Raw genomic sequence first — 18,676 nt, 5'->3', positions numbered from 1 at the left:
TAATCCTATGTAATGATACTATGTATCACTTGCTAATACTGTCTATCACAGCTCCCCAGACATGTCTTTGATTAACAAAAAGACTACTCCTCAAATGATTTCAATTTACTAAGTAAAAGTTTCAAAACATTTTAGGGAAGTATGGGAGAGGAAATGTTCTTTGACGGTGAAAGAAAACTATTGATTTAAAGGGTTCTGAATACATGGCACCTTTGTATAAACAGGCGTTGTAAAATTATTTTTATTATTTTAAAATTAGAATTTTTACACTGCTGTAACTTCTTTTGAGCAAAGCAGTCCAATTTCATCTAAGTGGGAAAAGTAAGAGAAAATCAATCATTTTCTCCTAGAAACTGAAAAATAGCCCCGAAGATCCATTCTTTAATCTTTGTCCGTTCTTTCAACACAGCTCTGCTCATTCTTCTCGGGGAGCACGGATGTTTCCATAAATTCATCTTTCCTTTGTGGAACATCTTTTCTTCTTGTGAGAATTAGACCCAATCCAACTGAAGTGATACAAATAAAAATGTGTCCTGTGCTAGCAAGAGATCTGCCAACTCCAAGACAAGCTAAGTTGTTTCTGTTGAAATTCTTTTTCATGCATTTCTTCCATTCCAGTCACATTGTCATGCTGAGAACAGCTGGTGCCATACTTCTTGACCAATGGCAAGGTTACAGCCTTGCTTGGTTTCTTTGAGAAATGGGGAGAGAGAAAAGAGCAACATGGAATGGAGACATCAGGTTCAACACCCCTGCCTGATTTCCAAAGCATATTTTTAAGGCCTTGAGGATCAGATTGTCATGCTTCAGGAATACATAATTATTTATTCATGCTAGGGCACAGGATCCTACACCCCTACCTTCAAAAAGCTCTTGTGGTTAGCTTCTCTCAACTTCTGTTTATCACTGCCTCCCTTCATTCTATTTCTGCTCCCATCAGCGCCTTATACCTGGAATGCCCCTTCTAGGCTCAGCCTACTGAGGTACCTGTTTCATATCATTCATGAAGTTCCTGGAACTACTCACCTCCAGGAAGCCCTCTGAAATACTCAGAAAAAGGTCATAATCTCATCCTTCCCAATCCAACTACAGAACTCCAGATTACCTCATCTACTGATTCACTAAAATCCCCACTACTTAAATTCATGTAATTAGTACCTTAAGTTATATATTTGTTATCAGCTTAGTGATTGGTGTGACAGTATGTAACATAAGCATTTTTCTAATCTTACCACTTTTGTATATTTCATAATAGTGCCATGTGAAAAACGAATATTTAATAAATTCATCTTGGTTTCATAGGCTAAATAAAAACTTTAAATTGCCCCAGAGTGAAAGCCACCTCTTTATAAATAATTTAATAAAACAGTCGTGAGGTGACAAAGGAAGGGCTGGACAGGAGCATTCACCAAGTTTCTGTGAATGAGCCCTTTATTCCTATACCCTGACCCTGGATACACCTTGAAAGCTGTTGGCTGTATACTTAAAGGAATTCCGTGGAGAGATTCTCAATACCTCTTTTTGAATGCCTTTTATTGATTGATCCCATTATACCTCCAACTTGACCTATCATATTATAAACTAAAACAGTCTCTGACGGTGCTCTGGCACACCCCTACTTTCTACCTCTGTCTACCTTGCTTTGCATTATAAGCAGTCGTAATGGTAACAATGGTGCCAGGAAAAGTTTCTTGCTCTCAGGGCAGAACACCAGGTTCCCCTGAAAAGGATTTGGAAAGTGTCAGTGTAATGAACATAGTCTGGAATAGGCATTCTTAGTGTTGTTATTTGGACAGTAGCTTCCTCGAGTAGAAAATCAAGACATATTCTATGCTATGGGAAAGCATTTTACATGCCAAAAGAGTTTCTATAAGTTATTACTTTTAGGCATACTAATAGAGTACTTTTTTTTCTTGGAATCAAGATATACCAACTTATCATGATGTCAAAAGTCCTCTATTTCATTCCGCAGGCCAGTTGCAATGTCCATACAATTTGAATTTAATGAAACTATTGCTTTTGTAATGCCTTTGGTCAATGTAGCCACTACTCATTGTAAATGTTATAGATGGGGTACATAAGTGATACGTAGAATCTTAGAAAGTAGTTCTCCAAGGAAAGATAATGGAAAAGAAGAGGAAACAGATCAGAAATGGGGACAGAGCTATCAGCAAAGAAATGCAAAGAGAATGTTTAAGGAAACGGAATGCAGGAAGCAGGAAGGAAGAATGAAAATGACCCTCATTGTCTGTCACAATGCTGATAAGCGCAAAATTACTGCCAGGTGCTAGTTTAGACTAACTTTCCATCGAGCTTGCAAATAAACACACTATTTTTTTTTCAGCCCATGAAATGTTATTAACAAACAAGGGCAAGGTTACATAGGGAAGATGAGACTGAGGTAAAGTATCCAGTCTTTTTCTGACTCTGAACGTAATAAAACTTTAGAAAGAGTATATTAAAAAGCAAGATTTTGAAATAGGTGAATTTAAAAGAATAAGTACCATGTCTCATATATTTGTTTCTGCAAAAAGATTTTCACAAGACAGCTATACTTGCAATGTATATTTCAGTGCTTTTTAATTTTCACTCGGCAAATAAAGTTGAAGGAAGATTGTATTTGTATGCTTAGTTAACCCTTGCACCTGATATGATTCAAACCTTTGAGGAAAGACAAATGTCACTATGAAAATTATAGTGAACAATCTCCTACATCAAGTGTCCATGTGTGATACAGGAAGTTTTAACTTACTAATATTCACAGGTAAGGCATTACAATGGAAAAAAAAGACATTATTTCATAAAGAGACTTTAAGAATACATGTGTAAGTGAGGGGCTGATGACTAGCCTGTACAACAGATGAATTTTTGGAATGTTTAATAGACATCTATCATGATTTGATTTGTGGCTTGAGTCGCAAGTTCTCTTTCTGGGCATCTTTTGCTTGACAGAATCCCAACATAGCTCAAGTTCCTGGAGAGTTTAACAATCCTCTTCTGCCAGCACGATGATCTATAAGGGTTTAGTGCTTAGATGTCAGAGTAAGTGTTGATGACACACGGAAGATCTGGGGAAGCATGTTACTAAGTTGATAAAACATTTCTTCAGAAATACTCTGTAAGAGGTTAAAATAAGTTTGTATTTGTTAAAACATTTATTTTTTAATAAATTAAAAATATTTTAAATTATGGAACTAGTTCTAGATATGGAGTACAATATATAAAAATTATCTTTCATGACTGATTTAACTGCACAGCTATGGACAGGGCCTGTTTTCCTGGCTCGGTCCTCTGAGACCCTGTTGTTTCTATCAAATAACAGGTTCGATTACCAGAAAAATCCCTAGATAACACTAGTGTAATCAATAACACAAGTACCACTAATTTTGCTAAGGTCTATATAGAATACACAATCATTCTCTGCTTATGTCCTTATTTATAAACTCTCCAAAATCTACATAAATGGGAACAATTGAAAACAAAGGAAAGATAAGTCAAGTTTGATTTTGGGGTCAAATAAAAGAACTCCTGAGTAGTAGATGCTGACATCTTTGACAAAAAACTAAGCAGCTTTATGGCATACAAACATTTCTCCCTCTAAAAAACAAGAAGCTGTCAGCATTTTGTCATTATATTGAGTTTAGGGCAGTGTACTCACTGTATCTGTGAGGAATATTATAACAGATTAAAGTGGGGTGAGAGCTATTCAGATAACACACCTGTGGTACCAGAAATTGCACTGTCCTAGAAATTCCTCCATCCCATGAAGCCATTTCCATCATGAAACCTAAAACAGAACAATAGATTTTGCAGAATTATGCGTTCTGGTCTTCAAACCTACCCATCTTTTACTGAAATAAACTGAATTTTCATTGTGGGGCTTTGCATCTTCACTTCTTAGATCAAGACATTGGGGCTTCACCACTGCCTATATCAGAGGCTTCTGCAATTCTTAATTCTCCATGCCAGAGAGCTTTAATATAGTTTTGTCAACAGATTCTTATGATTTCTCAAGTCCTATTTAGTTTCGATACAGTGAAACCAAAAAAGGTTATTAAAGGCTAATTAAACATGTGGCTCTACTTTTTTTTCTTTTTAAGAAAATAAAAAGCAATAGAGAACTGTAATAGAGCAAAATATAAATAACATCCAAATATCCTGCATTTCAAGAGGGCTGGATATTTGTTTATTTTGCGACTAGAAAAAGATAAGTAAAAAAGCCCATTATGAAATATTTGCTTTTTAAATAAACCATTTAATTAAAGCACCAGATGACAGGAGTAACTCACATTCTCTCTCCTGGGTTGCTCTACTTTTAATATTTGGGAAGAAGAAATAAATAGGTCATTGTCAAATATAAGATTATACTCACCTTTGACACATTTAAACACGAGTTCTGCTCTCCTTAAGCACCACGGTATAGTCATTTCCTAAAAACGGAAACAAATCTTTTTAAAAACAGAACTTTGTAAAAAAAATACATAGTCGGATTTTAATTTATATATGTTGATCATCCAATTGTGAACAGATTCAGGTAACTATTTGCTAATTTCAGCTGAATTTCCTTTGTATTTCAAGCCTATGAGTTCTTCTGGCTGTTATACAATTCTTGCGAAATGCTAACTAATTAGCCTAGTAAATATAATTTTTAAATGAACATAACCTTGAAACTTTCTAGATAATTCTAAACAAAAATATAAATGATGTAGAAACTCCACCTACTACTCTCAACGTTAACTTAAATAATTCTATTAATTTGTATATTTGAATAAGCAATTCATTAAAATGTTATGTTATTACAAAAGTAATAGACATAAACAAATAGCCCATCCCAGTCACCTAACAAACCAAATGCATCCATTTTTCTATGTTCCCGCCTAATCTTTGACCAAGTGAGCACACAAGTGCTAGTAGTGTCAGACTCTAACCAACACATTTATAATTTTCCAGTTATGATCAACGATTATGCCATTTTAAATTTATTTTCTTTTCACTATCATTAGAATTATTTTCCCATGTTGCAAGTCTTCATAACAATATCTTTATTATTTCTACGGCCATGCTACCCTTAACAAGCCCGATCCCGTCTGATCTCGGAAGCTAAGCTGGGTTGGGCCTGCTTAGAACTTGGATGGGAGACCACCTAGGAAGACCAGGTGTTATAGGCATGAAAAATAAAAAAAATAAGGGATTGTAAGCTGACAAAGTCCTTGCAATCTGTGAGGTCAACCAAGGGTTGCCTCGCCTAAAAAACTAACTAAATAAAATGTTTATTATTTCATCACAGCGATTCTCAATCTTTTTGGGTCTTACGATCTTTTTATTTTTTATACTCTTAAAAGTCGCTGATGATTCTGATGAGCTTTCGTTAATGTGGATTATATCTCTTACTATTTATTGTATTAAAAATGAAAACTAATAAAAATATTAATTTCATTTAAAAACAATAAACATGCTAATGTAACATTTTTTTAATGGAAAGTAAATATACTTTCCATTGAAATCTCATTAATGCTTGGCTTAATAGAAGACATTTGGATTCTCTTATCTGCCTCTGCATTCCATCTGTGGTGTTATCATACAGCATGAAGCTTCTGGAAAAACCCATTGATGCTCATTTAAGAGTGAGAATGAAAAAAACAATAAAGCCTTATTATTTTGAAAATATTTTTAATCTTGCTCTCAGAAGGGGCTGGATCCTGGGTGGTTCTTCAGAACACAATTTAAAAACTGCTATTTATTGAATTAATGTATCATAACTTAAACAGCCCCTTATAGCTAGATTTCCACTTTTTTTGTTAATTACATTGCAATGAACATATTTGTGTGTGTGTGTGTGTGTGTGTGTGTGTGTGTGTGTGTGTCTACCTATCGTCTAATCATGGTTTTGAATGATTTCTTGGGATACTTCTGTAGATTAGTGAAATAAAATTTAGGTTCTTCCCTAAAAGGTTAGATCAATTTACATTAGCCATTAGCAATACACGCACCATCCAATTTCACCATGTGTTCACCAGTATTTGGACATTTAAATATTATTGATTATTTAACATTATTACTAATTTAATAGATCTGAAAGGGTATTATCTGATTATCTTTAAAAAAGAGACTTTATTTTTTGGCAGTTTCAGATTTACAAAAAAATTACAAAAATAGTAGAGAATTTTCATATACTCTCGCACCCAGTTTCCCCTATTATTAACATCTTATAGTAGTATATTACTAAAAGTGAGGCTGTCTATGCAACTACCAAGAATAAGGAGAACATACTGTATCAAACGATGACAGGGAAAATGCTTCAGCAACTCTAATTCATTTTGGGTTTTCAATGGTATATATATCTAAAGCAATAGACTACAACTAAATTGTTTTCTATACTATAAAATAATAGCTGTAGAATTACAGGAATTCTGGTCATTAAGGTACAAATACTGAAGTATAACTGAGTATATGCTTCACTTTAAAATATATCATTTTTCAAAAATACCTTGAAAATAATCAGAATCAAGAAATTATTACTCTTTAAATTACTACAAGATACTCATTTTTATATATAACAAAGTATTATCTGACAGTAACTTGTCTTATAATCTCTGATTTACTGACATCTATGCTTAACCTTTGAATTATTTCAAGCTAAGGTCAAGCCTAAGAATCACTGCTCACAAATGTACTAATGTGAATTGTAAGCACAGAGCTTCAGCAGGGCTAGCCTTGAACACCAATATTAGAACAGATATTACCCCAATGTGTTAAAATATGGATAATAATGGTAATAATGAAAGACCGAAGCACAAGTTAGCACAGAGATGGTTCTAATGGTTTGATCAAAAGTAGATGGGAAGAAAGGATCATCATCTTTTATCCATTAATACCATACTTTCTTGCTTTCTGTATACATGTGATTAATAGCATGATCTAGAACAAATATTTATGAGAGAAATTATGAACTTCACACTCTTCAGAATGATGTGAATTAATGCAAAGTTGCATTAGAGAACACACCAAAATACCAATTCATGGCAAGATCCCAGGCTATCTTTGAAGTGATAGACAATTTAATTTTCATAGGATATAAGCCCTCATATTCCATTTACTTATCTTAATGCTGCTTATAGCATATAAATTTGAAAGAAAAGATAAGACAGTTGATGCACATCCTACTTGTTTTTAAATCTCTCATTTGCCTACATAGAGACTCCATCCCAAACAACCCTGTCATTTTTTCTTTGCTTCAAATCAGCACCTAAAAAGAATGGCTTTGAGTCCTTGGAAAAGGTAAACTATAAGCTTTAGAAGTCAATAAGGTCATGAGAAGGTATGACTTATTGAATGTCATCATGGGACGTGGTCTGCAGTTGCATAAGGAGCTTTCTTCTGGAAACAAATGTTAGTATATATTTACAGTATATGGGGTACACAATACAGTAGGTCAGGTAACCGTAGAGAAAATTTTGATCATGGGTTCTAAGTAATGACCAAGTAACTAAATCTTATTGTCATACCCATGAGAACACACTGTGAAAGAAATCCATTGAAAAAGTTGAACGGATCATGTGAAACACTTCAGACTTGTAATCGAGGCAGAAAATTGGGCCCTACAGCTATACTTTAGATGATAAGTGGGCACTGAACACGCAGAATAAGTTCTAAACATGTGAAATTGGAATTAAAAAGTCAATTCTGATGATAAATGCAGATGGTACCACCTATCTAAAGTTAATAGCAATACTTTGACTACTCGACTTTAATCTTCTGATCAGGGTAAGACTGAACTACAGAGGTGATTAAGATTTAGTTGGTATATACTTTTAGGTCTTTGCTGTATGTCTTGGAAGTCAGATAGAATAATTTTTTGAGTTTACGCTCCCACGAGAGAAACTGCAAGACTATTCTTTACTCTCAAGTATGTGCCTCTGACATATCCGAATCAGTTTCACAGCCATTGTCAGAAGGTGAGAACTAATCTGGGTTTCTCACTTTCCACATTCAAAAACAATGGGGTTAAGTACAACTACTTTGGGAAACTATTTGGCTTTATCTATCAAAGTGAAACATGCATTTCCTAATACCTAACAATTCTATCCCTAAGTATATACTCAACAGAAATGCCAACATATATGTACTAGGATGTTCATAGCAACATTCATTATAATAATTAAAACTAGAAACTACCCAAATGTCCATAAGTAGTAAAATGGCTAAATAATTGTGGTCTAGTCACACAATGGAATGATCGAACAGTCTACAATCACAAATAGTAATATAAATAAATTTCACATAATAGTGAGTGAAAGAAGCCAGATACAGGAGTATGTACTATAAGATTCATTCTACTTATATAAACTACAAAAACACATCTAATTTATGCTTTTCTAAGTGAAAATTGTGGTTACCCTTTTGGAGGGATTGTGGCTTACGTGACTGGAAGGGAGCACAAGGGTGGCTTCTGGGGTGCTGGTAACATTCTATTTCATGATCTGGGTGTTGGTTACATTGGTGTTCAGTTTGTGAAAATTTGGGCTATATATTTATGATACATGTAGTTTACTATATGTGTATTATATTCTAATAAAAAGTTAAAAATAAACCTCTTCACCAACCACAATTACAACAACTAAAACTCCTTAGTCCCAAATTATTCAATGATTTAAAAATAAAGTCAGGAATTCAAGATTCTGGACTTGTGGGTTCATTTCACATCTATCAGGTTAGACTGACTCTAGTATGACCTTATCTTCAGATTACAAAGATCTATAGAGATAAAACTGGTAATAATATATCTTTCTTCTTGCTGATAGATGGTTTCATTTCCCTTTTAAAAAAACATTGCAATTAATTTCTACAGCTCTTTTTATTTACTATAGGACACACACTGTTTCAGAAATTATTATTAGGCGCACACTAAGACATGGTAACTGAATGTCTAGCAATTCTGTTAGAGAAGGAAAACAACACCCAAAAATGCTCTGAGATCCTTGTAGGAAACCTAAGACAAATACTACCACTACATCCTGTGTAGCGTTGTCTGAGTTTGTAGAATAAACTTCTTGACCTGATGGATGTTTAAATACAACAAATGGTAAGACCATGGCTCAATATACTTTTGTGAATTAAAATGGACACTTTGGAAACAAACTTAATGTTCTGCAGCTGGCTGTCCCAATTTAAAACATGTAACTTTTGTGACCTTGTGGGAGAGGGAACGCTGGTAGTGTCAGATGTCTGGGAGTAAATCTGAATTTAGTGACTTTTGGAAACACTGTTTTTGAGGTTGTTTCCCACCTACATAAGACCATTTTTATAAACTGGTTAACCAGGAGTCCAGCTGCAGGAATGTTTGGATGTTTCCTTGTGGCTAGAATTCATTACAAACTTTCTTTGTTACTCCCCAAAGGCTCTTTTATAGATGGACTAGTTAGTGATGATAACTTAACAATGGCTAAAAATTCCTGATGAAACAAAGACTTTATAAAGCTACAGTCAGGGGAAAAACATGTTTATGACAATCTCTCCTGATACCATATTAGGTATGACTGAGGCTATAGTAGTGAATAGAAAGAGAGATTTGGAAGTCTGATGCAGTTTTTATAGGATGAAGCCAGAATTCTCTTAAAACGATCAGGTGTCTGGTGAAAATACAAATGAATTATAAGTGGGAAACCATTTAAAATCATCTTGCAAAATAAATAAATAAAATAAAATAAAATAAAATCATCTTGCTTTACATGCACTGATTTTTTTCTGTGTGTTTACATAGGGTATTGCATTTTAAAATGAGGCCTCTTATAATCAGTCTAAGTGGAGACTTAGTCACTCTAAAAAGTAAAACATAAAATCTTTTACACTACATTCTATAATTATAGCATTAACACACATCTTTCATTTTGCTAAATAACTTTTAATAATCAACAATCAAACTTCTTTCCTGACATTCACAGTGTGCACTTACCAATTAGCAATTTTGCTTTTTAAAAAAATGCCACCTCAAGACAAGCAGGCATCAAGTTGCTGATAAGGATGGGCCCTTCATTACCAGACTGACCCCCGGTCTTCCCAGAAGCACTTGCCTGTACCAGTTTGTTTTGAGACTGCTTTGTTCTCAAAGAGCATTTAAAGGTGAATTTTTAGTCTTTGTATTATTTTCACAACTTACCCCCCTAACCAGTTTTTGTGTGGGTGAGGGAAGAAAGCAGGAGAGAAAGCAAACGGTTATGGAAAGAGATTTTTACAAAAATGTAAAATAAAGTACAGTATTTAATAAAACGAATGCAGGATTATGCCACGTTTTAAACGTACAATCCAATACTTGTGTTATCCAAAGAGCATACCTGAGAAAATGTTAAAATGAAGCTGGCTTCTTCCTGTCATACAGCATCTCTTTCCATTGCCTATTAATGCATACTCAGAGAATGCAAACTAATTGTAATGTTAGCCTAAACCAAATATAAACGTGGAGGCAAATCTAATGCTACTTAAGACAAAAATGGAGAAAGAGAAGGAGGAGGGAAAGAGGAGGAAGCGTAGGAGCACATGCTTTATACAAAGCTAAAGATAACTTTGATTTTTTAGTTTATCTACTATAGAATAATGCTCTAATTCTCTGAACATAAATGGTTAAGGATTATTCAATTTCATATTATATGCCACTCAATTCTATTAACTAGGTAAGAGAGGCAAAGGTCCATTAGTAAAAACAAAAGTGTTTTTAAAACATAAAATAATTTATTATTATTAGCATACAATATAGAGGGTTAACATATTCATAGAATTATGGTATTTTTCTACATGCTCACCTCTGACATATCATGCACTAGCAAGAGAGGAATACTTATTGTTGTGATGTCATGGGTACAGCAAACCTTGAGTATGTTTCGGAGTCCCATAATGGCAGGATCACGAGCAGTGATATTTCCAGATTTTACATTGTCATCCACACAAAGATGAAAAGCAACATGGATTTCTGAGAGATTAGAATGCCGTGTAATGTAAAATTCTCCTGTGAACAACAAATACAATCGTAACTTTCAAATGCATAAACCACAGTCATCAATGGACTTTATAAATAACTGTAATGGGCAGTCGATGTGTCGAACAAAGAGGTGTATCAGGAATCAATGTCAGGCTCAGGAAGCAAATATGATTACTGCATCTTAATTCTTGGAAAGAAGGTGATGAAAGAAACAGTAGCCAATTTTGCATTAGGTTAATAAATTGGTATGAAGTGACCACCAGGTAGTAAATCATCTACTTTTTGATGTGAATATTCAAAATGTCCAACTTAAATTTAACATGTAAAAATAGGTTACTTGATTATCTGTTATCCCCATACCCTAAATCTGCTCTTCTCCATCTCAGTTTATGCGTCAATCTCTGTCCAGTTAGTTGCTTAGGACAGAAAGATAGAAGTTGCCCTTCATTACCTTTTTTCTCTAAATAACCTCTTCCCCAATCCCCAATCTCATTCACAACCATCTATACTCAGTAATATCTCCAACAAATATCTCAAATCTGAGCACTCCATTTTTATTGCTATCACCCTAGTTCATGCTATCAACATCTCTCACCTAGATTTTTGTGATAGGTTTTCTTAATCTGTTCCCATTCTTGCCCATCTACAAACCATTTCTACATTGTAAGCGAATGATTTATATATAAATCAGATTATTCCACTCCCCCACTTAAAGTCCAACAGGCTCACACTACATTCAGAAAAAAGTTCAAACCCTTCTCTGTGGTCTGCAAGGTCTGTGTGATCCGGACACCGCCTATCAGTCTGATATCCTCTTGTCTCACCTCTCTCCTTTTGCCAGTCACACAGGCTTTTGTTATGTTCTCCAAACATGCAGAGCTTGTTCTCAATACAGAGATGCTTTGTGAAAGGCTTCCCTAAGAGTCTTGTATGGCTGACTTCTTTTCATCACTTATGTCTCAGATCAAAGGTCGCCTCTTCAGGGACGTCTTCCTTGACTGTTCCGTCTGATAGACGACTCCTTCACCCCTCACTTATTCTGTCACATTGTTCTGTTTTATTTTATTCTCAGTACCGAAATTCTTTTATTTGTTTATGAGATTATTTTAAAGAGACCATTGTTTACACTCCATAACTACAGGAATTTTGTCTATCTTGTTTAATGTTCTATCTCTAGCACATAGAACAGTATCTGGTACATAGAAAGTAGTCAATAAAAATTTGCTAAAGGAATGAACAAATGTTTTAGATTGAATGTTAGAGCAGTATTTATCAAACCTTAAAAGCCATGCTTTCTACAATCATTCCATTTTCTATGTAACCACACTAGCCACTTCCTCCCCTGCCCTCCCCCTCAAAAATAAACAAAACATAAAACATATAAAGAATATGTTTTCACAAATACACATGGTTTCCTGGAAATTCTGATATATCTTTCTAGGAAAGCTGTGCTCTTCTAAGAAATACTCTTCTATCACTAACCCCTGCTCTCACAGATTCTTCTTATCTCTCTTTGCTTCAAAGTCTTTATCTCAGAATTTTACTTATATTTACTTATAAACATACAGTATAGTTAAAAGTACTTAATATATTATAGCACAATGTTTAACCATTTCTAGTTACCAGTGTACATAAGTTACCCCATGGATGCCACTGACAGGTCCCAGGCAAAGGCCTTTAGTTTCTAACTTAAGATGAAAAAATTAGATAAGCAGAAAAAGAAATTAAAAGATAGTGACAAAAATATCAACATAAACTAGACAAAAATAAGTAAATAAAAATTGTTTGATGAAAAATAGAATAGTTACAATTTCTCTGGAAGGCAATAAAAGGCACAGACAGCGTATCAGAAACCTGGTAGACTCTATGAGATGATATCCTTTTGGGCCCAGTGAAGTACATTACTGACATAAACTCCTACTGATAATTTAGTGATGGAAGTCACAGCATTAAATATGAGCTAGTGAGGCAGATAACTTACTGAACAAGTCAGGTGCTCCTAATCCCCAAACTGGCACAGCTTTGTTTGACCTTAAGTGACTTGTCTCTTGGCCTCATTTTACCCCATTAGTAAAATGGGGTCATGGAGCTGGCAGTAGTAATCAAAGTAACATAACATATTAGAAAAAGGACTAGATTAGGTGTTAAGAAGATGTGGTCTCTAGCACTTTTCAGCTGAGTGATCTTGGTTAAATCAATTCAACTTATAGATCTTCTGTACTTAGTTTATGAAATGGGAAAAATAATGCCTACTGCTTTCCCCACAAAGTTGTGAGAATTAGATTATATAGACTGTAAATATTTAGATAATGACAAAGCATGGTTAAAAATTATAGAAATAAAACTGTTTTACTTTGCAACTTAAAAATTTTAAAGCACTTGTGATTTGGATCTTTTATCCTCTTCTGTTTACTTCCTAGCTGTGTAAGCATCCTTTAACTAAATGGAAATTCAGATGCTATCGACATATCTAACTGAATAGTTTAATATTCCTTTTCTAGTACAGACTTAAGACATATCTTCCTAATTTGGTGGTGATAACAACATACTAACTTACAGGCTTTTTCAAAAAAGGAGCAAGGAAAAAAATAAATATAGCAATAAAGAGTTAGGTTTAAAAAAAAATCAGACATTGGTACTTCCAGAATAGGTAATAAGACTGGCACATTTTAAGAAAGTCATAACATATGGATGATTTAAATAATGGATCTATAAAGTAAAACACAATAAATCCTGTCTCAATAAAGGTATTTTTAGATGGAGAGGAAGACAGTTTCCTGTTCCACAAAGTGAAGAAAACAGCATGTGGTGATGTAATCCTGCCTCTAACTTTATCTAGTAAGGTAGGATATCTGAAGGTGGAAGGAAATTCGGAAGCTGACAACCACAAGCTAACTGAATGACAAGATGAATATCAGAAATGAGTATGCTATTTGCTTAGATTACATGGAATGGGACCTACACGTAGAAAATCTGGGGAAGGAAATGTGAGGAAACAACCTTGGTTATTTAAGAAACTGCAAAATTTACTATTTAGTTTAAAAGACCTTACATTTATAAACGAATAGGCTTTTCTTGTTATGCCCTGTCATACAAACACTGCTAATGAATTCAATCTGAAAGTGGATCAAGAGACTGAATTTCCTGTTTATAAACAATATATCCAAGAATAAAGAAATGAAAGATATAGAAAGCATGAAAATTTATGAGGAAATGGAAATAAGATTTTCAAATGACCCATGTTCTTTCTGCAAGTTTAATTGTTTGCATCTCTATGTACCATTGTTTATATTCAGAGTAAAAATTATTTCTTGGTTCATTTAACAAACAATGTATAAAAAAGAAAATCTGAAATAGCAAATAACAATAAAACCTATACAACTGCTTGAGCAATTTTTCTTGTGCACATCTAGAAAAAAGTCAGTACTAGTATAAGATTTAAATTGCAGAACATCTGTGAAAGTACCTTATACAGATAAGTGATAGACTAATAAACTTTTTATAAAGCACACCATAAGAACTTATGTTTCAAATCTATGATTTCAATGCATATGATTATGAGAAAATTGCAATTTAAAATAATACTTACCAGGCAAAATATTTAAATAGTTTCTATCAGCATTTTTAGTCTTATCATCACTTTCTCCATTTCGGTTCCCAGATTCTATTCAGAAGATAATGGAACATGAAAGAACACAACACATATGAAAACACATTACTCCTCCTCCACAAGCAATCACAAGAGTAAAAATTTACTAGGGCTCTCTAGTTACCGGCATTCTGATGCATGCTTTATATAAATGGTCTCATTTCATTCTCACAAAATGCCTATAACCATAACTTTATGAAGTAAGTACTATTACTACTTCATTTATATGTGAGGAAACAGAGGCTTAGATAACTAACTTGATGCACAGGTAAGTGGTGGAACCAGGTCTTGAACACACATACTCAGATTCCAGGTCTTACAGTCTTAACCACATTGGACTTGCCAATACCTTATTTTTCATCAGGGAGGTTGAAGGCATTAAGTTAATGACACATAAAATAACTTCATTAGATAGCTGTCATGTGGCCATCTTTATTTTTAGAATCTGAGTCACTGTTGTTGATATAACTTGTTCAGGACTACAAACAAATAGTTAGTAGAAGCGGGAATCTTGTATTCAGCCCATTCCTGAAATTTGTCACTTCTTATCTGACATTATATATAATGTATTTCAAATAGGTATGTGAGACTTTCAAATGGAACATTTTTTTTCAGTCAATAATTTTTTTCTTTTCTTTTTGAAGATATATTACTTAAAAAAATAAATGTGAGTAAAATAAGATACATCACAATTGACTACACATTATTTTACATACATATATATATTTAATAGAAGATAACACTTGAATTTTATAAGAATTCTATCGGAATTAAAAAGTACAGAATGGAGCTCTCCTTAAGAGGCTGAATATTTATTCCAATTAAATACAAAACTGTCTGGAATGGCCTTTAGCATCAGAAAATCACTTGAAAGGAGTCTGAATTTCGAAAGAGTAAATTGCAAATACCAAGGGAATATTATGGTTTCAAGAATGTTCTGAATAAAAGTAACAATATTTTTACCTAATGATTACTTTGATAAATTGATTTATAACACTGTAACTTGTTAAACATATATTTTAAAGAGACAGAGAGGGAGAGCAAGGCACAAAGACTGTGTTGCCAGAATCCATATTTAATGTAAGAGTTTCTCAAACAGAGCCATGTAATTGATAAGCTTTGACTAAATGATCATGATCCGGAAAACAAAAAATAAGGACTTTAGTTTTGTTAACACGGGGTATGAACAAACAGAATCCCTATTAAGTAAACAAGAGAGAACAGTTCATAGTCCATTTTCCTTTCTACATTTTAATGGTAACATCTTATAATACTAAGAAACTGGCTATTTTTATTTTTAAAAAAATGTATATAAAATGTGCACAATAAACAAACTGTTTTAGTAGGAATATAAAGATAACACACAATGGACTGTCTTAGAATAAATGAGTATTTGTGTATCAGGATACAAATGTGTAGAGCAAATATGTGAACATGCACAGAAAAGGAAAAATGGAGTAAGTATGTTCACAACATTCTTCATTAACAACATGCTGGTTTCCATTAGGAAAGTTGTCCTTTATAAACCTACTTGTTTCACTGACTCACTTAAACCACAAAATGGTTGTTTGAAAAGGAACAAAATAATACCATGATGTACACACACTGCCTTAACCGTATGTGGTTTAAAAACTTCCTGTCATTTACTGCACACTTTCTAAATCTCATAAATATACTTAGAATCCTCCTCCCACACCTGTCACGATGCCAAACTTCATGCTTTCTTTAGTCACTACTAAGAATAATATTAAAATGTTACTGATCACATCATTGCTAGTTTCAATGAGATGACAGAAGAAAATGGTAGATGAATAAGAGGACAAACTAGAATTTCCCAAATGATCCTTTGTTAGGATATACTTCCATACTGATTTCCTAGTACTCAGCCTGCTTTTGTCAAATATGACACATACTGCCACAGCAAAGCCACAGTCACTAACAGTGATAATATAAACTGGGGAAGCCTCTATGGAGAGCAACTGCTAACATTATTAAAATTATAAATATATGTATCCTTTAACCCAGGAATTTCTTTAGGCATCTATTCTATAGATGTGGCCATACACACACAATATATAGATATGGCCATACACACACAATGATATATGTGCAAGGTTACTCATGCATTATTATTCATAATAACAAAAACAATGAACAGGTCAAATGTCTATCAATAGGGAACTGATTAATAATGGGTTATCCTGCAATGGACTACTATTCAGCAGCAAAAAGGTATGAAGATGCTCTTTATGTACTGACAGGAAATGATGTCCACGTTAAATTATTCAGGGAAAAAACAGTGTACATAAAAGTGTGCAGAGAAAGCTGCCAGTTGTGTAAAAGGGAAAATAAACACACAGATACAGGTGCTCTTATATGTCTGGAAGGTACATGTGAGATAGCACTGGCTGTCTCTAGAATAGGAAACTGGATGGCTGGTGGGTAGGGTTACGAAGACTTTTACTGTATGGTCTTTTGTACAGTCTGAATTGTGAATCTTGAGATTGTTTCACCTATTTAAGAAATGACTAAAAATAAACAGAATGTTATTTAAAGTCTATTGAATAAAGAAGGCAACTATAGTGACTGCTAATCAAGTAAAGTCTAGATGTCTACATTCAAGCATCAAGAGAAAATGAACAATTCTACAATTTACATGGGAGAGAAGAACCAAGATACCAAGCAAAGATTTAACAGTATCTCTTTGTTTACTATATGACTCAAAAGTCCTATAACGATGTCTTTTAAACACTGTAGGTGCAAAACAAACAAAAAAGAAATCCGAATAACCAGAAGCAAATTTAAAGGTCTGACCAGCCACGACTTAAACACTTGCCATATTTTATTTCCTGGGCAGGACAACAAGTTTTTACATGAAATGATTAAATACAAAGTATGTATTCAAGCCAGATAAGAACATGTATTATGATTTTATGCCTGTGATATATGAAATGTCAGAAAAAACACATATTATACATATTTTTGAATATTACCCTATTTTAGCTCCAACAATGTACCAATTTAATTTTTTAAAAACCTTTTTAAATTTTCATTTTCATTTTTCAATTAAAAAATAGAATTACTCTGTAATTTGATTCAGAGTGTTTTCTTTTACATATGTCTTCCCTAAAGTTTCTCTATGAAATCTTCTGAAGAAAGATGCCTTGAACTTTTTCCAAAGCTTTAAAAAATCATTCTCCAGTAAATTCCCTAAATAGTTAGAAAGAATGTTCATATTGTAGCTAGAAACAGAAAAAGCAGGGCATAGTTCTGGACATAGCAATTTTTTAAGAAACAACTGAAAACAATTCTTATAATTGACTTCATGCTACCTAAATGAATCAAAAATATAAAAAGTGTATATTTTGTGCTACTATTTACTTCGTGATTTCAATGCCCTCTGACGTAATAATTAAGTCCATTTTGGACATATAGAACTTTGTTCAAAAGAGCATCTACTTTCCACTGAGTGCCTATGTATAACTATTGAACTGAAATTTAAAAACAGTTTTGGCTAAGGATCTTGAACAAGATCATGCAAGGAAATTAAGAACAGAATCCAAGCTTCTAAAGATCTTGAATTTTGTTCTTAATTTCTTTCTTCCATCTTTCTACTAATAAAATTTTCTGTATTTCAATGATGGCCCATATGCTATTAGAGTGCTTAGGGACAGAACATACTGAAAGTGAAATTTTTTAAAATTCGAATTTTACTGACCATGTGATTCTTTCAACTTACTCCTGCGCTGGGTTCTAGCATAAAGTACCACCTGTTGGACAACTTCTAGTTGCTCTTCAATTCGGGGAAAATGGAAGTCAGTGCATTCTTGGCAAACTGTGGCAAAATCTAAGGAACACAAAACATTTACAAACTTCTAAAGTATCAAGTATTTACTATTTACTTACAGACAAAGAGATTTGGTGAAACGATATAAAATTCACAAATATGATTTCTTATATTTGTCCTTTCAATAATTATGTCATATTAAGTTAGGGTACAGCAACTTTATTTTGATCAGAAATAATATTTCAATAACTCAAAGAGTAAACAATTA

The 18,676-nt window shown here is 33.5% G+C and overlaps 1 protein-coding gene and 1 pseudogene across 9 annotated transcripts in view; one reads left to right on the top strand and one right to left on the bottom strand.

Moving 5' to 3' along the window:
• Positions 1–227: 227 nt before the first annotated feature.
• FERRY3 (FERRY endosomal RAB5 effector complex subunit 3) overlaps positions 228–18,676 on the bottom strand; it is a 40,236-nt gene continuing 21,787 nt past the window's right edge. For all 9 annotated transcript variants that reach the window (XM_039869067.1, XM_039869074.1, XM_039869068.1 and 6 more), the window contains 6 exons: positions 18,340–18,468; positions 14,562–14,636; positions 10,797–10,999; positions 4,373–4,430; positions 3,720–3,787; positions 228–3,116 (listed from right to left, as the gene is read on the bottom strand). In XM_039869067.1, the coding sequence (XP_039725001.1) occupies positions 3,024–3,116; positions 3,720–3,787; positions 4,373–4,430; positions 10,797–10,999; positions 14,562–14,636; positions 18,340–18,468 (626 nt within the window). In that variant the 3' untranslated portion in view covers positions 228–3,023. The remainder of the gene's footprint in view (positions 3,117–3,719; positions 3,788–4,372; positions 4,431–10,796; positions 11,000–14,561; positions 14,637–18,339; positions 18,469–18,676) is intronic.
• On the top strand, positions 5,050–5,168 carry LOC120607535 (uncharacterized; annotated as a pseudogene).

Source organism: Pteropus medius, unplaced genomic scaffold (genome assembly GCF_902729225.1).
Source record: "Pteropus medius unplaced genomic scaffold, Ma_sr-lr_union100, whole genome shotgun sequence".
In the NCBI taxonomy this organism is placed as follows: Eukaryota; Metazoa; Chordata; class Mammalia; order Chiroptera; family Pteropodidae; genus Pteropus; species Pteropus medius.
The sequence above is the reverse complement of the archived record's forward strand: the minus strand, read 5'-3'. Positions and strand labels throughout refer to the sequence as shown.